The following is a 22,852-nucleotide window of genomic DNA, read 5'->3' on the forward strand; positions in this document are numbered from 1 at the left end:
TTTAAAAACTACAACTCCCATCATATCAGCTGTGCACCGTGATGCAAAACGACACCGTATTTGTAGTTTCTTTTTTGGAATCCAAAGAGGTGTTGTGATAAGGTTCTAAAAAATATAGCCTATCTACTGATTGGATCAAATACAAAAGTCAGCCGAATTGGTATTGATACTGTAAGGAGGCGTACTGTAAGGAACGCTCTTTAAGGAAGAGATTCCACCAATACTTAACTCGATAGCATGTCTGCATGTAAGGGAGGAAACTTATACAAAATGTACACCATCCCAAATTGATCATGTTGTTGATAGTGCTACAGATGCGCTGCGAATAAAATTAGACTCTGTTGCTCCTTTGAAAAAGAAGAAAATAAAACAACATAGATTAGCTCCATGGCATAATGCCGAAACCCGCAAAATAAAGCAAAAGTCGAGACAACTTGAAAGGATATGGCGTTCCACTAAACTTGAAGAATCTCGTTTAATTTGGCATATTACTCTCAATGAATATAAGAAAGCACTGCGTAAAGCGAGAGCAGCTTACTACTCTTCATTAATAGATGAGAATAAGAATAATGCAAGATTTCTTTTCAGCACTGTAGCCAGGCTGACAGAGAGCCATAGCTCGATTGAGCCTTCTATTCCCATAGCACTCAGTAGTCATGATTTTATGTGCTTTTTTAACGATAAAATTGTTACTCTTAGAAACAAAATTAATGACCTCTTGCCTTTGACCAGTATAGTGTTATCAACAGCTCCCGGAAACATAAGTTCTAATATTACACAAGATAGTAAATTAGAATGCTTTTCAGCCATAAACCTTGAACAATTAAATTCAATGATTCTCTCTTCTAAACCATCAACGTGTATCTTAGACCCAATTCCAACTAAGCTGTTAAAGGAAGTTTTTCCATTAGTTAGCACTTCTTTATTAAATATTATGAATATGTCCTTATTATCAGGCTATGTTCCACAATCATTTAAAGTAGCAGTAATAAAACCTCTTCTTAAAAAGCACAACCTCGATCCAGAGGTTTTAGCCAACTATAGACCTATTTCTAATCTTCCGTTCCTCTCAAAAATTCTTGAGAAAGCAATCGCAAAACAGTTGTGTGATTACTTAAAAAACAATGATTTATTTGAAGATTTTCAGTCTGGCTTTAGAACACATCATAGCACAGAGACAGCTCTGGTTAAAGTCACAAATGACCTTCTAATAGCCTCAGACAAAGGACTTGTCTCTATTCTTGTCTTGCTCGATCTCAGTGCTGCATTTGACACTATCGACCATGACATCCTATTGCAAAGACTAGAGCACTTAGTAGGCATACAGGGAACTGCTTTAGGCTGGTTTAGGTCCTATCTATCTGAACGCTCTCAGTTTGTATGTGTCAACGATGAATCTTCCATGCAAACCAAAGTTAGCCATGGAGTGCCACAGGGCTCAGTGCTTGGACCTATTTTGTTCACATTATATATGCTTCCATTAGGCAATATTATAAGGAATCATTCTGTAAATTTTCATTGTTATGCGGATGATACTCAACTATATTTATCAATCAAGCCTGATGAAATTAATCATCTAAATAAAATTCAAGATTGCCTCAAGGACTTAAAAACGTGGATGACCTTAAACTTTTTGATGTTAAACACGACCAAGTTATTGTACTCAGACCAAAGAATCTACAAAACAAATTATCTAAAGATATACTAACTATGGATGGCATTAATTTGGCCTCCAGTGAGACTGTAAGGAATCTAGGTGTTATATTTGATCAGGATTTATCCTTTAACGCCCACATAAAATCAATTTCAAGGACCGCCTACTTCCATCTACGTAACATTGCAAAAATCAGGCATATCTTGCCTCAAAACGATGCAGAGAAACTAGTCCATGCATTTGTTACTTCAAGGCTGGATTATTGTAACTCTTTATTATCAGGGTGTACCAAGAAGTCAGTTAAGTCGCTTCAGCTGATTCAAAATGCTGCAGCTCGTGTACTAACCAGAGTTAGGAAAAGGGACCACATTACTCCTGTTCTGGCTGCCTTACACTGGCTCCCTATAGAACACAGGATAGAATTTAAAATTCTTCTTCTCGCCTACAAAGCCCTTAATGGGCAGGCGCCATCTTACCTTAAAGAACTCATTATACCCTACTGACCTACTAGGGCATTGCGTTCCAAGAATGCAGGGTTGTTGGTTGTTCCTAGAGTCTCTAAAAGTACAATGGGAGCCAGAGCCTTTTCTTATCAAGCTCCACTTTTGTGGAATCAGCTTCCAGTTTGTGTTCGGGCGGCAGACACCCTATCCGTTTTTAAGAGTGTGCTTAAGACCTTCCTTTTTGATAAAGCTTATAGTTAGGGCTGATTAGATTCAGCCCCTAGTTTTGCTGCTATAGGCTTAGTTTGTCGGGGGACACCTTACTTCTTCCTTCTCTCTGTCTGTACCTGTGTACTCTCATGTTCCGAATAACCCAGCTTCCCCAAATTTCTTTCTTTCTACATACGCCGGGATCCGGAGTCATGGCTAATCCTGTTGCTGTGGTCCTGAGTCCTGGATCGCGAGCCCTGGATCTTGAGTCGTGGCTGTGCCTATTGCTGTGGTCCTGGATCATAAGTCCTGGATGGATATCCTCGTGGATTCATCTTCTTATTACAGACACACGCATTTCCAAACATTTGGACTACCTATGTTGCAAATGTATCATCTTTTCAATTTACACACGGCATCTATTGCACGTCTGTCCGTCCTGGGAGAGGGATCCCTCCTCTGTTGCTCTCCCTGAGGTTTCTCCCATTTTCCCCTTTAAACTGTGGGTTTTCTTCTGAAGTTTTTCCTTGTACGATGTGAGGGTGTAAGGACAGAGGGTGTCGTATTGTCATACTGATATTCTGTACAAACTGTGAAGTCCACTGAGACAAATGTAACATGTAACATTTGTGATATTGGGCTATATAAATAAACATTGATTGATTGATTGATTGATACTGTGTGAAGAGAAATTAAAGACGTCATGCATGCAGTTTCGTTGTGGGAGTTTTTCCGATTTGAGTAAACCAGAGGAAATCCTTAAATCTAAGTGTGCAATCTGGGCATTACATTCCTGTAAATAGTTTGAGTTACCCAGCATGCCTTGCAGTCCTACCTGAGCAGGATGACTTTCACCTTGGAGGCGGCACTCTTAATGATGGCCGAGGCGTTCTGGTGACTCCGCCCATAAAGAACCTGGTTGTTAATCTGACAGAAAAAACGAAATATGTTGTTAATGAACCTCCCATCTGTAAAACACATGTGATGATATATTGTTATTGATACTTCACAAGACATCACACACTTCACAGGGACATATATCATCCCATGGCTGAAAGGGGTTCTGATCAGTAGTTATTGATTTGCACAATGATAATTATTAAAGTTAATACACCGATTCACACATCCTGCAGTGACTCAGCTCCATTTCCACATGACCCACACCCACACACTAAAAGGTAATTGAGCTGTGAGGCTGTAATACTATTAGAAGCTCTGTTCATCAATATCTCACACACACACACACACACACACACACACACACACACACACACACACACTAAAGGCACACGTGTCTTTCATCTATGCAAATGTCTCTCTCTTGTCATAGTGTGCGTTTCAGTGTGTATGTGGTATTGCGAATGTTTTTTAGTGTGTGTGTGTGTGTGTGTGTGTGTGTGTGTGTGTGTGTGAGTGTTATTGTCCAGGCTTTCCTCATCTGAACATCTATTTCTCATGGAGCCTGTCACACTGATGTAATGAGTAGGAGGGTGAGCAAGAGGGAGAGATAGAAGCTCTCAGTGTTTCTCTGTTTAATATTAATCTAGATACATTGGAACCCCCCTCACACACACACCACACCTGTTGGTCTGATCTACAGCTGTAATATGATGCAACCAAGTGGAACATGATGGCATGAGTAATGTGATGAGGTTTAGCAGGTTAGCATGCTAAACAGTGCAATAGCTTTGGGAGGAACGGTAGAGAATAACATATTGATGATGGTTGCTGATGATGGCATTTCATCTTCAGGAGAAGATGAATGTATGTATATTTGAATACAACCCAAACAACAGTTACGATGTTTCACTTCATCCCCAGGTGGACCTTATGGTGGTGCTACAGGAGAAGTCTGGGGATCAAGTAAGAGAACATGAACGTTTGTATGGAGTTTCAGGGGGATCCATCATGTCGATGTTCTCACCTCCAGCAGCTCGTCTCCCACCCGAATGCGTCCGTCTCGAGCTGCCGGCCCCCCCGGATGGAGTCCCACCACAAAGATGCTGAGGCGGGAACGATCCCTATTTCCTGCCAGACTGAGACCCAGCCCCTGGCGCTCCTTCTCCAGCTCCACGCTCAGCAGCTCCCCCGGCAGGTCTCCATACCGCTCACACCAACGCTCTGCGGAGGAGGAAGAAGAAGAGGGAGGGTTACAGAGAGCTGACATTGCAATCAATACAAATCTATCTCCAACTAACACTATGCCATGTGGTTCACTCCAAACACCTGGCCCGTGTACATAGCACCTTTCTCTGACACCAGCATCTTTTTAACTGTTTCCGATGAGAAGAGAATGCATGCCATTGCACATGCGCTGCACCTGAGCGCACTGCTGCTTCTCAGCACTTCAAGTTGAAATTATTTCTACTTCTCAGAAAAGCGCTCTACAGCTATCAGACTGTGGTGAAGCTCATTCATACAACATGGAATATAGTAGCTTAAATATATAATAAAAGGCCAAGGAGCATACAACAGCAGTGAAGATAATGTGGAGCTGGAGCATTTTCCTGATGAAAGCGAAGAGGACAGAAAATTGTGCTATTTGGACACAGGCTCTAAGAATAGTTATTAAAAACAAAACAATCCTTTGAAATCAGTGATGGGCTCAAATGTAGGAACACATTCTTCTGAAAGACCCAGAGCTCATGAAGTTCAGACTTTTCTCACTTATAGCTTAGGGCACTGCACATGTTACTGCTACTGCGGTGCTGGACACTCAACACCATAGCCTGTTTAATAAAAACATGGGAAGCTGGACAACCAATGAATGAGTCAGTTGGAATCATTGTCTTAAACGAGTGTGCGAGTCGAGTTTATACGGACAGCAAGTGCTTCTCAGATGGTCCTATTTCCAGAGTTACTGTCGGAAGTGGTTCTTCCGACTTCGGTTTGTTCATGAGCTTTAAGACTTCAGAAAACACCATCCAGAACCCGCCCCCCTTCACCTCAATGGAGAGAGTGGAGAGGGTCTCCACCTTTAAGTTCCTGGGGGTACAAATATCGGAGAGCCTCAGCTGGACAGCACACACCACTGCAGCAGTTAAGAAGGCCCAGCAGCGACAGGGTTGCACTCTGAATCTCGTTGTATTTATGTACAATGACAATAAAAGGCTTTAACTTTTAACTTTAACTAAATGACGTTGTAGCCTAAAAAATATGCTTTGTATTTTGATTCAACCAGAGCGTTTAAATAACATTTTAACAAGTGTTTCCAATGCTTGTGTGACAGGAAACAGATCAGGAGAAGCGTGAAATACGATCGTGTGCAGCACAAATGCTACATAGACTGTTGATCATTGACATTTCTTTAACATCTTTAGAGCATTCATTTGAACACACTGCAGCCTCGCATCTTGCTTCACATCTTTGTATTACAGCTGATTTTTATTCCATATTTTATTCCTCAATTTCATTCCATTGCAATGTAAATACTGCTATATTTTACTATATATTTTTAATTATTTTAAATATTTTTCTAGTTCTCTACCTGTGTTTTTAATTCTTGTTTTTATGCACCACGACACCAAGTCAAATTCCTCATACGTGTAAACCTACCTGGTAATAAACCTGTTTCTGATTCTGATTTTTTTACTTTATTTATCCTTTATTTAACCAGATAAAAACATTGAGATAAAATCTCATTTTCAATGCTGACCTGGCCAAGAAGGCTGTTTCAAATCTGATAAAGATTAGTATAAATCCTTTTATCTTGAAATGGTATTTTTCTTTTTTAACCAATCACACTCAGCACGTCAGGGTCGACAATGCCCTCTCAGAGCCCCGGACAGTCAGTACGGGAGCCCCCCAGAAGACTGAGGAGATGGTGTGGGACCCGAAGGCAGTGGCTGACCTTAGGCCGGTGGTTATCCACAATGAACCCATAACTCAGGTCCGCTCCTATAAGTACCTTGGTGTTCATATAGATAGTACACTCAGCTTGAGGGTGCATGTTGAAGGTCTGTGGTCTAGACTTCCACAGCGGTTGTATTTTTTGCGTAGACTCCGGGCTTACGGAGTCGAGCAGAAGTTCATGTTATTGTTTTACCATGCAGTGTTGGAGAGCACCATAAGATATGAGTCGTGTCTGATCTCCCCCACATTCCCCACCCAGAATTCCAGCTCCTACCTTCTGGTAGAAGATTCAGGGTTCCCAAGAGCAAGCTGAACCGCTATAAGCAGTCATTCCTGCCTCTGTCCATTGAGCTGCTCAACACTCACATGAAATGTAATACTCTTTTAAATGTTAGCCATGAGGGTTGAGCAATAGGTCGCCATTGTCAGTATTGAATCTTTATTCCTGTCAACATATTTAGGATTACTAGTAATGCACTGAAGAGAACTTTTATGGGGTGGGCAGCACAAACTGACAACATGAATGCACTGCAACGAAGAAATTAAGCGACATTGGAAAAAGGTTTTGATAAATCAAAAACGCCAAAGATCATTGTGGGTTGTCGTACAGACTAGCACACTCAGATTATTCTGGATGATCTGATATATCCGATTGAGGCTTTACGGTAACCAAAATGTATTAACATATATAAAAAGATAGAGAGATACAGAGGATTGGTCAGCACTTTAAAGAACAGAAGAAAGAGGAGGTGATGAAATCCATTAATTAGACCCAGAAGAGAGGTAGGGGACAAACAGGGTAATAAAAGAGAGTATGATGAGACTCGACGGGCTAAAAAGAAGACGCACGTAGAATTTAATTTGGTGTTAATAAAAAGGCTTAATAGCCCGTGAAATAAACAACAAAATGAAAACCGTGGGCAAAATATGAAGCTGAGATTAAACCATCATTTAGTATAATAGAGAGAGGCTCATTCACTAAAACACAGTGAAGAGGAATCTTCAATTGTGCATGGCCTTAGATTCTTTCCTGAATTAAAAAAAAGATGCTTCTCTGAAGATATGAAGGGTTTAGGAAGTTTACCTGCAGTTACCTGATGACACATGCAGATACGCCTGTTTAGAGTAACAGATTAGATCCCTTCAAGGTGCTTCCATATAATCTTAAAGGAGCGGGCATAGATATGGGTTACCCACACTTTGTAGAGTATTGGCTTAAAGGTAGGGTAGGTAAGTTTGAGAAACCGGCTCGAGATACACTTGTTATATTCCATGGAATGCTCTTAACATCCCGATAGCAATGAATATTTTAAGTGCTTTGACAAAAAATCCATAAAAAAATGTCATCTGTGGAAGCCGTAGTACTGTAAAAAGCACGACCAATCATTTTAGCCGGCCCGGCTAAAATGATTGGATGGCCTACCTGCCTGTCAGCCTTCCATCTGTGCACAAAATTATCTCGTGCCCTCATTGGTCATGTGCGCGTTCGTGTGTGTTGGAGGAGGGGCTCTGTAAGGAAGTGGCAGATTTTTTCCGGCTGTGTATTTTCAAATTCTAGCGATCTCGAGCCGGTTTCTCCAAAATTACCTACCCCACCTTTAAGTAAAGTTACACTATAATTAAAGAAAACTATTCAAAGATTAAAAGGTAAAAGTACTCCAGCACAGAAATAGAATATTAATATACCCTGTATACCCATGCTGAGTTATGTACAATTCGTTCCAAATCAAGCTAACATCAAGCATTCAGTATAACCAGTGGCGAGCCGTCAGGGCCCTCTAGGCCCTCTCTGAGGGCCTAAGATATTCTACAAAATAATATTTAAAAACATTAAAAAAAAATATATTTGTTGTAATATTTTTTTAGTTATATTTTTCATTAGTTTTACCAAAATAACTTGATTTAATTGTATTTAAAATAACATTTCCAAAGAAATAATTCCTTCGAATCTGCCTATTCAGTTTCTGTTGGAATGTGAAGAGTTAAATGAAAGAAGCTCCTTTGGCCGTCTCTGTGAGTTACTGTGAAGATAGGAGCTGATTGGTGGTCCAGCTATGAATTCACAGAGGGCCCGCTATAGAGAGGCGAAGTCCCTCCCTTTCCCGGGGACCTCCATGGGACCTTATTTCGAAAAAGTTATGCATTGAAGTCAATGGAGAGAGAAAGATTATCTTTCGATTCCGTTTGAATTGTGCCACAAATTACACACATGATGTTTGTCAATTTAAAAGATAATTTTGCAAGTCCAAAAAATAAAAATGTGTCGTAAAACTGTGAAGTAACATTTTTTTTGTGTGAAACCTCTCAATGAACTACATCTCTGGTCTCGCACCACACACCAAGACGGCCGTCACGTTGGTACATTTCACTTCTTTCTTTCAGAATGCGGCGAAAAGTATTAAAAGAGGTGAAAATCACTCCAAGTCTGGGCATGTTGAGAGCTGTACATACACACAAGGGGAGTTAGTCGTTCCGTAAGAGCCAGCATGCGGGACCGGGATTCTGGGATTTGTAGTCTTTCTAGTTGCGTATTTTTCATGGTCTTATATTTCAACAGTTTTACGACAAACTGTGACTTTTTTGACATGGAAATAATTTTTTAAGATTGACAAACATGATATGTGTAATTCATGGCACAATTCAAACGGGATCGAAAGATAATCTTTCTCTCTCCATTGACTTCAATGCATTATTTTTCCGAAATAAGGTCCCATGGTGGTCACCAGAAAGGGAGGGACTTCGCCTCTCTATAGTAACTCAATGAGAGAGTAATGTCAAATGACAGTACAGTTGACCAATCATATCTTCCCTCTAAATGGGTGGGCTTTATTTTCGCGGACTTTATGACAAGTTCCGCCCGCTGTGAAATTTATGCATGTGTGATAGTGGTGCAGTGACGCGTCCTAAAACCCTGAAGTAAGCTGCGCTCGGGTTCCCTCCACAAAAAGCAATGGGATTTCTCCATAGGGTTTTGGAAAATAGCTGGAAATAATGTCTGTGGAAAACAAACCTGTTTGATAAATGCACGTTTTGTTCAGCCGGATCATATCCACATGTCTACCCTACTTTTATAATTTTCGAATCATAAATCTAATCGATAGATTTATGATAGATAGATTTATGATTAGCATAAGTTCGTTCATGGTGGCTCATGTCAGTGATAGTGATGACATCGTTGCGAAATTATTAACCGAGTCATTTTCAAGATTGAGATACAATGATAAACTGGAGTGGCAAAGGATCAGCTGCATGACCCGCCATCAAGTGCTTCATCCAAAAGGACAGGAGGATGGACTTTGTGTTTAAGTGATTTGATCATCAAAGGTAGGCCTAAGTCATTTTCAATGTGGGCCGCTGTGCCGACGCAATTCATTTGTAATTGTTACTTGGCTGTGGGTGCCCTGTCATGATAGGTGTTTATATAAATGGTGTTGTTCTGTGTGATAGAGGGTCGCTGTCATTGATGCGTTTTGCACCCCAGGTCGCTGTTTTGATATTCCGCTGAAGTATACGCTGTGACGTAATAACTCTACTTTTTTTTTTAGGGAAGAGGGCCTAGGTATAAAAGTCACGGCTCGCCACTGAGTATAACACATATTATTCAGTGAGCGACGGAATGAGGCGGAGAGAGGAGGAGGAGATGAGATGTCATGTGAGGTGATGAAGATACAGAGGAAGAGAGATAATGATGACAAATGTAAAGCAGGGCGATGGAGCGAGACACGGATGAAAGTGATCTAGTGAGATTGATGTTCACAGTACATGCACACGCACACACATAGAGGCTGTTTCTCAATGTCGAGTATACTTGCTGCAGAGCCACTACTTCAAGTATACTACGTCATCGAGTGGCGCCGAATGCTGGGCATTTAACATGCATTTAAACAGTCCTTCGGCGCCACTCGATGACGTGGTATACTTGAAATAGTGGCTCTGCAGCAGGTTTACTCGACATTGAGAAATGGCCAGAGAGACCCACACACAGATATAGGAAGCTGGGGTTTGCGTCCGCCTCATCAGGTCCAATCATCTACGAGCAGTGAAGGGTGAGCGCTCAGTCAGCCCGTTTAAAGTGATTTGTAGATCTGTTTCATATAGAAGGAAACTCAAGCTGCAACACTGTGGCCACTGACTGAACTAGGCGTGTGGCGCAGTGGCTAGAGCCTTGGTATGGGGATCAGATGGTCACAGGTTCAAACCCCACTACAGTCAGCATGTCGTTGTGTCCCTGGGCAAGACACTTCACCCCAAATTGCTCCTGTGGGGATTGTCCACAGTATTGAGTATCTAAGTTGTAACGTAGACGAGGCTGAGTGAAAATTATTTAATCACAATGACTTTGACTGATATTGCAATTGCAATATGATTCACAATTATAATTCGGAAATGGCTTTGTAACTTTTATTCTAATTTTTAAAAACTTTTGTATTGCGCTCTGCATCACCTCGATAAAATATTCAGAATGGTAGGTTCACACAATTTTGCCTCCTGCGATTGCACCAGTTCATTTTGGGATCTTGATCAAATTCAGATGAATTGTTCACCCCTAACGTGGAGCCGAAGAGACAAGAAGCTCCAAAGAAAGCCTCATTTTAGGAGCTTAGGGGAGCTCTAAAATGTTCCGAAAAAGGCCAGCAGGTGGAGCTAAAACCTGAAGAGGGCTGGGATCAGCAGTGCTGTAAATCTGTCTCTGTATCTAATGATGTTTCTGTGCAGAGGAACAGCAAGGTGAGACACACTTAAAGATGGGGTAGGTAATTTTGGAGAAACCAGCTCAAGTGCGCTAGAATTTGAAAATACACAACCGGAAAAAATCTGCCACTTCCTCACAGAGCCCCTCCTCCAACACACACGAACGCGCACATGACCAATGAGGGCACGAGATAGGTTTGTGCACAGATGGAAGGCTGACAGGCAGGTAGGCCATCCAGTTATTTTAGCCGGGCTTTTTACAGCGCCACAGCTTCCACAGATGACATTTTTTTAATGTATTTATTGTCAAAGCATTTAATGTATTCATTGCTATCGGGATGTTAAGAGCATTCCATGGAATATAACAAAAAGTGTTTCTGAAATAAATTACATACCCCAACTTTCATACATTTAATTATCTCACACACACCAACACACACACATACTGAAGGCCACACTTACATGATAGTGTCTTCTCTACAAAGAAAGGAACAAATAAAAGCTGTCTTTTGATCCAGAACTATTTGGATTTGTTACTTGAATATTTCCATCTTTGAAGACTATTTATGTTTGACCTGCCCTCTGGGGATGATAATATTCTAAATATTGGACTCCAAATGGAAAAAATTTAACACTAAACTAAGATGCTGAATACAGTCAACAGTGTACTGTATGTGCTAAATATCACTGTGGCAGCGGGGTGTGGTTAGGGCACCGGCTGCTGGAGTGATGGGAGTGGCTCGGCTGGAGACCAGACAGCTGATCAGAATCAGGTAATCAGTCACTCAATAAAAGCATGTGCTAACCTGGTTCTGGGCTCTTGCAGTAGGCTGGTTCCTGGGAGGAGGTTGTTGGCCGCGGAACGGACCTGTAAAGACCCCGCACCGGCAACGTGTATTTTTGTGATCTTTTTGGACAATAAACTCCTGTTCTTGCACCCAATCCCTCCTCCTTCCGTCCCTTTTTAAACTGTGTGTGAGCGGAGAGGCTCACAATCACCATGCTATTTATCTGTGTTGTATGTTCTATGGAAACAATCATCCTGATTATAACACAATTTAAACTAAACGAGGACACCATCACACCACTCCGGTGAGTAAGGTTTTTATGAGATAGTAAAGTAAAGAGATTTGAGTCTCCATGCTTGCCCCACATCAAAATCATTTTTTCTTTTTGGAAGAAGTACCACTGAACACATGTTGAAACACTATCTGTAAACGTAATTTCCCGGATAATGTTTTATGTTGTATTGTAATACCAACACGGTCGATCCAGGGGAGACCTGGAGGAAAATGCGTTCCATTGAACTGAAACCTCCCAGAATTCAGACGGGGGTGTTCCTGTCTGTCTGTCTATAATCATCTGTGCAATGAAGGGTCCTAAAAGTATGGATGATATACAGTAGATTGATCAGAACTGTAAACACAACTATCCAGGCTCAGCTTCAGCTGAAGAAGACACTGAACACATGTGGGATTATCGGCGTTGAAACCGTCAATATCAATGATGCTTTCAATTGATTTATTCAGTGAAACGGACGACTGCTTCTGATCTCCTGACACACGCACATGAGCAGTCTGAGAGTGAGTTTAGACTCAACACGTCCTCGGTCTGCCTCAGAGAGACGCTGATCATTCCATCATCTTCTGGTGTGCACATGTGGTTTGCTTTTACAGTTTGGGGTTTGAGAGCAGACACTGTGATCTACAGAAATTATCTGATTTTGGTGCGTTTTTGAAAAGATTGTATAATTTCTCCTGTGCCTGTCAGGCTTCTAGAAAATACATTTCATATATGAAAAGAGAGAAAGAAGGTTAAAAAGGATCAAACCAGAGTGAACAGAGAGCTGGAGAGAGGGCACACTGTGGTATCCTCTGTTCCTGCTGCAGCAGCTGTGGAGGTCACTGCAATGCAACAGTAGTTTATCCTGCTGCACGTGCACAGGAGCGCACGTACGCACACACACACTCCCAGAGGAGGTGGAACTAATCTACACCCTACACTAGCAGACTGATCCAGCTAGTAACAACAGAGGGAATGCAGCAGAGTTTCTGTGCAGAGAAACAGAAATAGGACCAGGATAAGAATTAGCAACAGTATCAGTATCAACTTTTACTGCCAGTATAAGTGAACAAATAGTCCTCTTAATCGAACAACACACGTTTTCTGGTCAAACGACGTCATTATGTATTAAAAGAGGGAGGGATTCTTTAGGGATTATAATCTGATACAAAGAAGAAGTATCTGACTACATTACCGCTATGAAATATGAATGCTCACACATTTGGCTTAAAGGTCTCCTAATATGCAATTTTTAGGCATATATTATGGGTCTCTGAGTTTTGCTCAAAATACCAAACAGATCATGCATTTTAGACATCCCTCATATCCCTCTGTTTCAGCCCTGTTAGAGAACTGCTGATTCGGGGTGGGGGAGCTTGTGCCTGCTCAGAATTATCCGGCAGATTCAGCTTAATGCTGCCATCAGTAAACGCCATATCATGTTCAAAACCACATCTGTGGAAACAATATGGAGCTCAAATGCCTTTTCTCTTGCCGGTTTACCACAAGTTGAGTTCCTTTTGTTATTTCCTGCTTTTTTACACAGACTCTCTTCAGTACAGGTTAGCTCTGAGTGTTAGCGATGCTTGCTAATGTAATCAAAGACCATATTACGTCCAAAACAGTCGGGCATTGTTTCTGATAGCAACGTTTCTGATCGTGCCTTGGGTCCGCATCTGTGGAGACCTGCATGCACCAGCCAGCTCTTTCCCTGACTTCAGTACAGAGCTAGGTAACACTCACATATTTGGATAAAACTTCCCACAAAACATAACTAACCTTTGTCGTTCCAACTCTGAGCTCCAGGTCAACAAGAATGGCAGAGACCTCCTGCAGCTCTGTCAAAGCCTGGGTCTGTACATCGTCAACGGTAGGTTACGAGGAGATTCTTTAGGTAGAAATACCTTTTGCTCACCTCTTGGCTGCAGCACAGTTGATTACATGGTAACAGATCTTGACCCTTTCTCTCTCCGTTCATTCACTGTTAAACCGTTGACACCTCTGTCTGACCACAGCCAAACTACTGTTTTCCCCAAAGGCCAGTGACAAACAACAGCATACTTCTACAGCCCAGTAAGCTGTTTAATAATTGAAAAAGTCTACAGATGGGCCGAAAACAGCACAGAAGAGTTCCAGAAAGCAATCGGCACCCCCACAATTCAAACACTTTTGAATACCTTTCTGGACATCACATACATTCACAGTAAAAAAAATTATAAATTAGGCAGTTAAAAATGACATCTTCATACAAACTGCAAAACAATCCCAATTTAAAAAATCTAAAAATAATCCAAAAAATCCCAAAGATGACAATTGGTTTGATAATGAATCAAAATCAGACAACAATTTAGGAGAATGTCCAATCAAAAACACAGAGATCCAGGAAATGTAGATTTGCGCCTTCTTTACTGTGAAACACTTAAACACTATAAACGCACACTCAGAATAAAAAAAACACAATACACACAAAAACAACTGACACTCATTGAGGAATCTATAAACACAAACCATTTCTGGGAAAAATGGAATAATCTATAGATTTGGCAATACAGAATGAACACATGGATCAGCCATTTTGAAACACTCTATGACATTACTCCAAGCAATTCCGACCCAAAACACAATCAAATAATAACAAGACTGAGACCCCCTTTACACGAGAACGAAACGGCTTGTATCCGCATAGTTTCTCTTGCGTATAGCCCTATTATTTACACGAGGCCGTAACAAAACGATAGAAACGGACCCCACAAACGATAACGGGTCCCAAGGTGGATAGATTGGCAAACGAAACGCTCTGGGGGGTCAAACGGCTCCGTGTAATCGCCTCTATACGATCATTTCCTGAAAAAATAACGATAGCCCCACCTCTCCCCACCTCTGCTGCTCACTGCTGTAGCATGGCCAGTAGCTACTGTCAGTAGCTACTGCTAGTGCTACTGCTACTGACCATGCTACAGATGTTAGTGCAAAATCTACAGCTCCTCTACCACAACCATCAGCAACAAGTGGACATGGAGAATTACATGAACTACTACATGCTGCTAAATCCACCGCGGGGCATAAACAGAAGGGTAGCCATGGCAACATTGCTCCGGGGTCTTCTTCGCTGCTTTTGGTGTATTTTGTGGCGGAAGTTACAGCGCCACTTACAGTCCCGGCATATGTACTACAGCGTGTCCAGCGCTTTCGAGCGGTCTCGTGTGGAAGTACAGCGCCACTTACAGTCCCGGCATATGTACTACAGCGTTTCCAGCGGTCTCGTGTGAACAGACACGTTAAATGAAACGAATGCATGTGAACGGAAGACTTTTTTGAAAACGCATACTGTGCATAAACGCAAACGTTCCTGTGTAAAGGCAGCCTGAATGAACTGGAACTGGCAATAAAAGAAAATCAGAATCCACTACACTCCCCGATAAATGCTCAGGAGCTAAGAGAAAAACTCTGTGCACTAAAACCCCCGGGCTTGTTAGAATCATGAATGAGATGCTGAAATACACAAGCCCAACATTTCAATTGGCCATCCTTAAACTTTTTTATTTGATTCTGAGTGTAGGTTTCTTCCCTGACCTGTGGAATCAAGGTCTTATTACACCGATATTTAAAACTGAGATACATTTGATCCAAATAACTACCGAGGCATCTGTGTAAACAGTCATCTGGGGAAGGTTATATGTAGCATTATCAATTCCAGACTCATGAACTTCCTTACCAAACACAATGTCTTGTTTAAAAGTCAAATTGGATTTATACCAAAACACCGCACTTCAGATCATATTTACACCCTACACACCTTAATTAATAAACACGTTAACCAAAACAATGACAACATATTTGCATGCTTTATATATTTCAAAAAGGCTTTCGATTCTATTTGGCACAATGGTCTTTTTTACAAAGTTATTGAATCAGGTTTAGGGGGTAAAACATATGACATAATTAAATCAACGTACACAAACAATAAGTGCGCAATGAAAATTGGCAACAAAAGAACAAGTGAGTGAGACAAGGCTGCTGTATGAGTACAATTCTATTTAACATCTACATAAACTAATTAGCTACTATCCTAGAGAAATCTGAAGAATCTTGCCTCACTCTACATGACTCAGAAATTAAACTCCTGCTCTACACAGATGACCTGGGGCCTATACTACGAATCAAGATTTTCGTTTAGCAAGCTAACTTCAGGGGTTTCCGGTCCTACGAAGCTGGTTCACTTCTTAGCGGGCTAGATAACTTATTCTGAGCGGCTAGCCTCCGGAGCAGGATAGTTTCCAGGATAAAAGCACTGCCTGCTGACCAATCAGAGCTCAGTGTGCGGAGTTTAAAGCGATCAATTCATATGACAGGAGGAGAAATGAAATACAGTTTAAACTGCCGTTGCAGGAAAGACGGCCGGCCAAAATCACCGACTGTGTGAGCGTGAAAATGAATAGAATATCCCCTCCCATCTTCAGAGCAATCTGACTATTATAACATTAGCGTTAAGAAAGCTTACTTAAATATCTGCCACAACATAAGTAACCGGATCAGAGTAACATTACGTACAGTCCGCGGCACTGTGAGTGCAGACGTAGATGTGTCCCATTATCATTCATATCATATCACATCATAATGTATCATATATTTCCTTATCTGAGTCAGCTTCTTGAGCCGTATCTGGCGTGCAACACTCACAGTGTCACATACTGTATGCAGAAGTATTATTTTAAGCAACACATTAAGTTGACGAAACACTCGAGTCAAATGTAATTAAAGTCAGATCCACTCGTATCTTGGACGGGGCAGTGATATCATAAACCTGTTAATGTACGCATTCAAACACTTTTTCTTTTACCAGCAGTATTCACCTTGCAGGTGCAGCTATGTGGCTTTTATCCTGGATAAAGTCTTTAAGTCATGGATGTTTAAGGTTTAACGTCTTCATATTTGTCTAATATTAGTTGACTTTTCATTCAGGAAATATATGAAGCGCTGCGCTGTCAGTACTACGTCAAATTTACATTCAAATTCCAATTTGAATCTGGTTCAAATGACTGGAATCTGTCATAGAACCAATTATTCTCTCTGGTAGTGAGGTGTGGGGTCCTCTCTCCTACCAGAATTTGGCCCAATTAGACAGACACCCAGTTGAAATTATGCATCTTCAATGCTTAAAAAGCATCGTACAGGAGCACAGAAAAACCACAAACAATGCCTGCAGAGCTGAATTAGGCCAATTCCCATTACATCTAAAAAAAAAAAGAAAAAAAAAAAAGGGCAATCACATTTTGGCTTCATCTAAAAAAACAGTGACCCCTCTCTTATCAGCGTAAAGCCCTGCAGTGCCAAGAGCTGAGCAAAGAAAAGAGTCCCCTCACTGAATTAATTTCCTGCTCCGCCTCAGGACCGGCCTGACATTATGTCAATCAGAATCAACCAGATTATAAAACACCAGAAGCAAAACTATACCACCAATTGGAACACACAAACAAAAGCACAAAGCAAAATGCAGTGTATCTGACCCTAAAGAGACAGAACTGTGTGTACTTGAGCACAGTGACTGTCAGTAAACAGAACCACCCTGACCCAGTACAGACTCAGTGACTGTCAGTAAACAGAACCACCCTGACCCAGTACAGACTCAGTGACTGTCAGTAAACACAGAACCACCCTGACCCTGTACAGACTCGGTGACTGACTGACACAATAGGCGCTTTCACACCAAATACTTTTCCCAGGAATAGTTCCCGGAACTTTTATTTCCTGGAACTATCTAGTAAATCGTGTTCACACCGGAATAAGTCCCTGAGGGAGCCGCTGACGTCACTTCTTCTTCTTTGGGTTTACTGGCAGGCCGCAAACAACTTCACGGCGTATACTGCCACCCGAAGTCCCCGGCCGGAATTCCCCGGAGTTGGGGACTGGCTTCAGTAGAAGTCTTCCGAGTAAATCACCAGAAGCGCCGACACCTCCTCATCACTCCACCGCTCCCATGTTTTGTTTTGTGTTGCCATAAGTTAGTCTCTCTCCGTTGGTGCACTGGGCTAATGCTAATGCTAATGCGTGCAAATAAAATGGCGGATTCACAAATACTTTTTAGAGTTTTACGGGGCGTGGTTTGCAATTCGCCTCGCCAATCAGATATTGGAACCTTTTTCTCCCCAGGAAAGTGCTCTCTAGCAGGGACTAAGACCCCGTTTACACGAGGACGATACGGTTGTATCCGCATAGTTTCTCTTGCATATAGCCCTTTCGTTTACACGAGGCCGTAACAAATCGATAGAAACGGACCCCGCATACGATAACGGGTCCCAAGGTGGATAGATCTGCAAACGGAACGCTCTGGGGGATCAAACGGCTCCGTGTGTACGTCCTATACGATCATTTTCTGATAACGATGAAATAGCCCCGCCTCCCTCTCCCCACGTCTCCCTCTCCCCACCTCTCCTGCTCAGAGATCAGCTGCTGGGCTGTCAGAAGAGGGGGAGGAAAAGAGAGGCTCCGTTTATTATTCTTATATTATTATATAGAGTCGTTATCAATTTGTTTTAAAGCTCAATAAATGACAAAGAAGACCTCTGACTAATTTTTTTTTTCTAATTTTGTCCGGAATATTTAAACTTTAACGGACATGTTGACTGGCGAAATATTTTTATAACGGAAACTCTGCCGCACGGTCCCCTCCAGTGGCGTCGCCTGGCCTGGGCATCCGGGGCTTTAGCCCCGAATGTTTTTTCTGTAGCCCCGGACAATTCTCCCTCAATAATATAATACATTAACCGTGCTTTACGTGAACCTCATCATGACACAAGAGAGGACGGCAGCACTGTAATTTCCCGTGTTCAGTGAATGCAACAGAGGCATGACACCAGACCAATCAGAGAGTTGCATGGAAATAAACGTGTGCTTGTGTCATTCAAGCTCGGCTCTGTGTGTGTGTGTGGCAATAGCGCATTTAGTGTGATAGAGAGAGAGAGAGGGAGAGAGGGGGAGAGAGGGACGGTGTCAGCATGGACCGTGTTGTTAGCATCTGGTTAGCTAGCTGCACTAACGGACATAAGGAGCTGTTTGTTCCACAAGAAGCTGGAGGAGAGTCCTCTCCTCTCAGACTGAGAGACTCAGGTGAGCTAAAGGACTCTCTGAGTGTTTAGATAGTTAACTTTAGTCTAAGTTATCTCAGTGGGTCTCAAACGGTTTGGTCACAAATTATTCAAAAGATTATTTCCGCGGCACACCTTCATATGATCATTATAGTTATTAAAAAAAAGAGAATAAAGGAAAAACAGTTATGAAATACTATATGGCAGTAAAACAAGAATAGAGTTTAAAAGGGGAGTGATTAGTAAAATATCCATAAAGAAAAAGTACATCTGTTTACAGTTCTGCTTCATATGGGTGCTGAGAGAGGTATCCATAGATCTCTTCATTTTGCTCTCAAAGTGCACCAGATTGATGCATTTAACTTCAATATTTAAAAATAAATCTTCCCGGGGGAGCATCCCCCCGGACCCCCTAGAGGAGGTGAGCCCCCCACTCATAAAAAATACCACTTTACCCCTGCCTATATGCCTGAGCTGATTATCGAGCCTTCATTGTAACAGTCGCGGGTGTACTGTGTGTGTGCGTGTGGGGAGTGTTGCAGTAAAAAATGCCACTGTAGTGTCGCCGCCACTGTGGGCTAAGCCCCGAATGTTTTCAGGTCCAGGCGACGCCCCTGGTTCCCTCGTCCCTTGGAAGAGGCGGAGAGGTGGGTGTTTTTCATCTGCTGGTGGACTACCGGAGAGATTTACTGCAGGAGCACACGCCGCCCACCGTGGAGAATAAACAGAAGGGCAACCATGCTCCGGGGTCTTCTTCGCTGCTTTTGGTGTATTTTGTGGGGGCAGCAGCGCCACTTACAGGCCTGGCATATGTACAACAGCGTTTCCAGCGGTCTCGTGTGAACGGACACGTTAAATGAATCTAATGCGTGTGAACGGAAGAATTTTTTGAAAATGCATACGGTGCGTAAACGCAAACGTTCCCGTGTAAATGGGGTCTAAAAGGGTTCGCAAAAAAAGTTCTAGTTCCAGATCTTTTTGGTGTGAACGCAAAATCCCAGGAACTATCGGAACAATTCCTGGGAAAAGTACTCCGGTGTGAAAGCGCCTATTAATCATATGAAATCCTGAGTTAAAGGCCTAAATGTGTTTTCTGAAGTCACATTACCTTTGAGCACCCAACTCTTAAGAGTTCAACAGTTAGACTGTGTGAAGGTATGTGCCAAATTTGAAGAAGTTCCCTCGGAGAGGTTCTGAGAGATCGCTCCATGAGAATAGGAGGGACAAACTGAAACATAATGCCTCTGAGTCATTAAACTGAAGGGCACATTAGAAGAGTTGTTTCAAGAAATGTGCTGAGAATAGCGCTTCACAGATAATGAAGAAGAAGTGAAAAGATGAAACGTCTACAATAACATGACAGATCATTGGGAAAAGAGGTAGTTAGTTAATCAACACCTTTTATCACAGCTTACACATTGACTTGCCACAACAGGAAGAGCTCAGGTGAAACATATCTCATTAAATAATGCTAACCTTCATCAAGTATGTCAGTGAGCCATGGCAGTGTGACAACAGGCACAACAGGGCCTGGAATCACCTCGCATAAATAGGAGGTACTACGTTTTCATGTGTTATGACACCTGCGCTTTCCCGCCATGACAAGCCAACATGTCTGCTTTGAAAAATGATTGCAGACGGGGAGGATTCATATTTTCTGTTGTGTCTAACAAGATTTAAAAATAGACAAGCTATTGAGACTGGACCTGTGTGACGTGATGAGACCCTAACAGCTGACTGTCATGCTCTGAACTGAGAGGCTGGATTAACAGGGACATTTGCAGCATCAACAATCAGAATACAAGTGTTTTACATTATAACATTTTGTTGTAAATACATATACTGTATACAAAAACATTAAACCAATGTTTATTGTGATTTTACCTGCTTAAATAGATAATGTTTTACTAATTTCCGTACTAATTTACTAAATATATTGTATAACCAGTAAATGATAAATAAGTATATTTCATTCAATATTTACTTTATTGAATTGTTTTATCAACGTCTCCTTTTCACACACACACACACACACACACACACACACACACACACACACACACACACACACACACACACACACACACACACACACACACACACACACACACACACACACACACACACACACACACACACACACACACACACACACACACACACACACACACAAATCTATCATGACACGCTGTTTTCTGTCTCGCTTGCCTGCACACAAAGAAACACACCCGCAAAAACAGCAACGAGCAGCGGGGAATGCAGACAGGTTAAAGGTGACCTCTACCTGGACTCAATATATAGACAGGACCATGGTGCAAACATACACACACACATATTGGTCTCATAACTCAGCTGTTTTTGATTAAGCCATGAGCGACACAACACACACAAACACACACAGTGAGAGAGCTTACTAACCCGGCGGCAACATCGTCCATACTTCAGGCTCCACACACACCAGGATAAATCCACATGTCGCTGTGCGTGTGTGTGTGACACACACGTCTTGAGGTTTTGCCGCTTTGATATCCAGAAACCGAGGTGTGTGTATGTGTGTGTGTGTGTATGAGCAGGCTGCTGTGATACTGAGGCAGCAGGCGACGAACAGCTCTGTTATACACTCGATTACTGCCTCTATCACCCCACTCTCTCTCTCATCATCGTCGTCTCTCTCCTCACCCTCCTCCCCCTGCTGCTGCTGCTACGTATTCTCCCCCTTTATCTCTCAGTTTTCCCCTCTCTCTCCCATCCATCTTACTGACTCTATCCAGATCTGTGTTCCTCCTCGCTGCCGAGTGGAAACCGACAGATGGATCACTGCCTCGTAAAGATACACACAGAGAATCATGACTGAGCACTGAGTTGACCTGATTTGTAGGTTCAACCATTATTTCTACAATATCTCTGTACTAAAATCTGAGATGAATACAATTACCCAAGTACTGATTGCATACTTATTCAAGCTACTTCTACTTGACTTGTTCCTTGTCATTATTGTATAGTTATACTCCACTACTTTAAAACCCTCTTCGATCAGCAAATGAAACATGAAAACAGATATTTTTCTTTGAGTTAGAAATTGAATATATTATGTTAAATAAGATCCACTGTTACTGCACTATGACTACTTTTACCTTTCATACTGAATCATAGATACCTTGTCAATGATAAGACATGAGCTGTTTAAGAATGCCTATGTCCCCCACAAAGACGCTAAGACTTCTTCAAAGACCTCTGAACCATCCCTCATGGCCTTTCTTGTCACCAACAAGAATGTTTTAAGAGACCATTAAACCCTCTTTAGATACTTTTTGTTTATCCTCAGAGAGGAAACTTCATCCTCTAGATATGTAAACTCCACCTAAAAGTCTTCCTTAAACTCCCTGTCTTCTTTCTTTTCACTTGTCTTTAAAGCTCTTAATACATCTCCAGGCCTCCTCATTTGTGAAGGAAAGGCCTTTCCTGAACTCCTGCCTCCTGTTCAAATGTCCATTCTGGACCCTTCTTACGGGCTTTGAGTAAACAACGACCCAGATTCTCTTCAAAGATTGGTGTAGCCTCCTCCCATAGACTTCTACCTCAACGTCTTAATTCCATTCAGTATCTCCAGTCATGTTTGTAACTTAGGCAGTTAAACCTCCAGTTTTTCTTGGAACATCAAAAGTACTTCTGGGGCTCCTGAAAACCCTGGGTCACCACATTCATATCACCTCCCCCTGTCTGTCATTTCAAAGAAATCCATCCTAACTTCCAGAGGGTAGGTAATTCACTTCAGATACACTTTTTGTTATATTCCATGGAATGCTCTTAACATCCCGATAGCAATGAATACATGAAATGCTTTGACAATAAAT

The 22,852-nt window shown here is 41.9% G+C and overlaps 1 protein-coding gene across 1 annotated transcript; it reads right to left on the bottom strand.

Moving 5' to 3' along the window:
• Positions 1 to 3,138: 3,138 nt before the first annotated feature.
• LOC117491103 (inaD-like protein) lies at positions 3,139 to 21,648 on the bottom strand. The gene is made up of 3 exons (XM_034140954.1): positions 21,417 to 21,648; positions 4,232 to 4,428; positions 3,139 to 3,234 (listed from the first exon to the last, which is right to left on the bottom strand). Exons 1-3 carry the CDS (start codon positions 21,427 to 21,429, stop codon positions 3,139 to 3,141), a joined length of 306 nt encoding a protein of 101 aa, XP_033996845.1. The 5' UTR covers positions 21,430 to 21,648.
• Between the last annotated feature and the right edge of the window lie 1,204 nt (positions 21,649 to 22,852).

This window comes from Trematomus bernacchii, unplaced genomic scaffold, assembly GCF_902827165.1.
Source record: "Trematomus bernacchii unplaced genomic scaffold, fTreBer1.1, whole genome shotgun sequence".
NCBI lineage: Eukaryota > Metazoa > Chordata > Actinopteri > Perciformes > Nototheniidae > Trematomus > Trematomus bernacchii.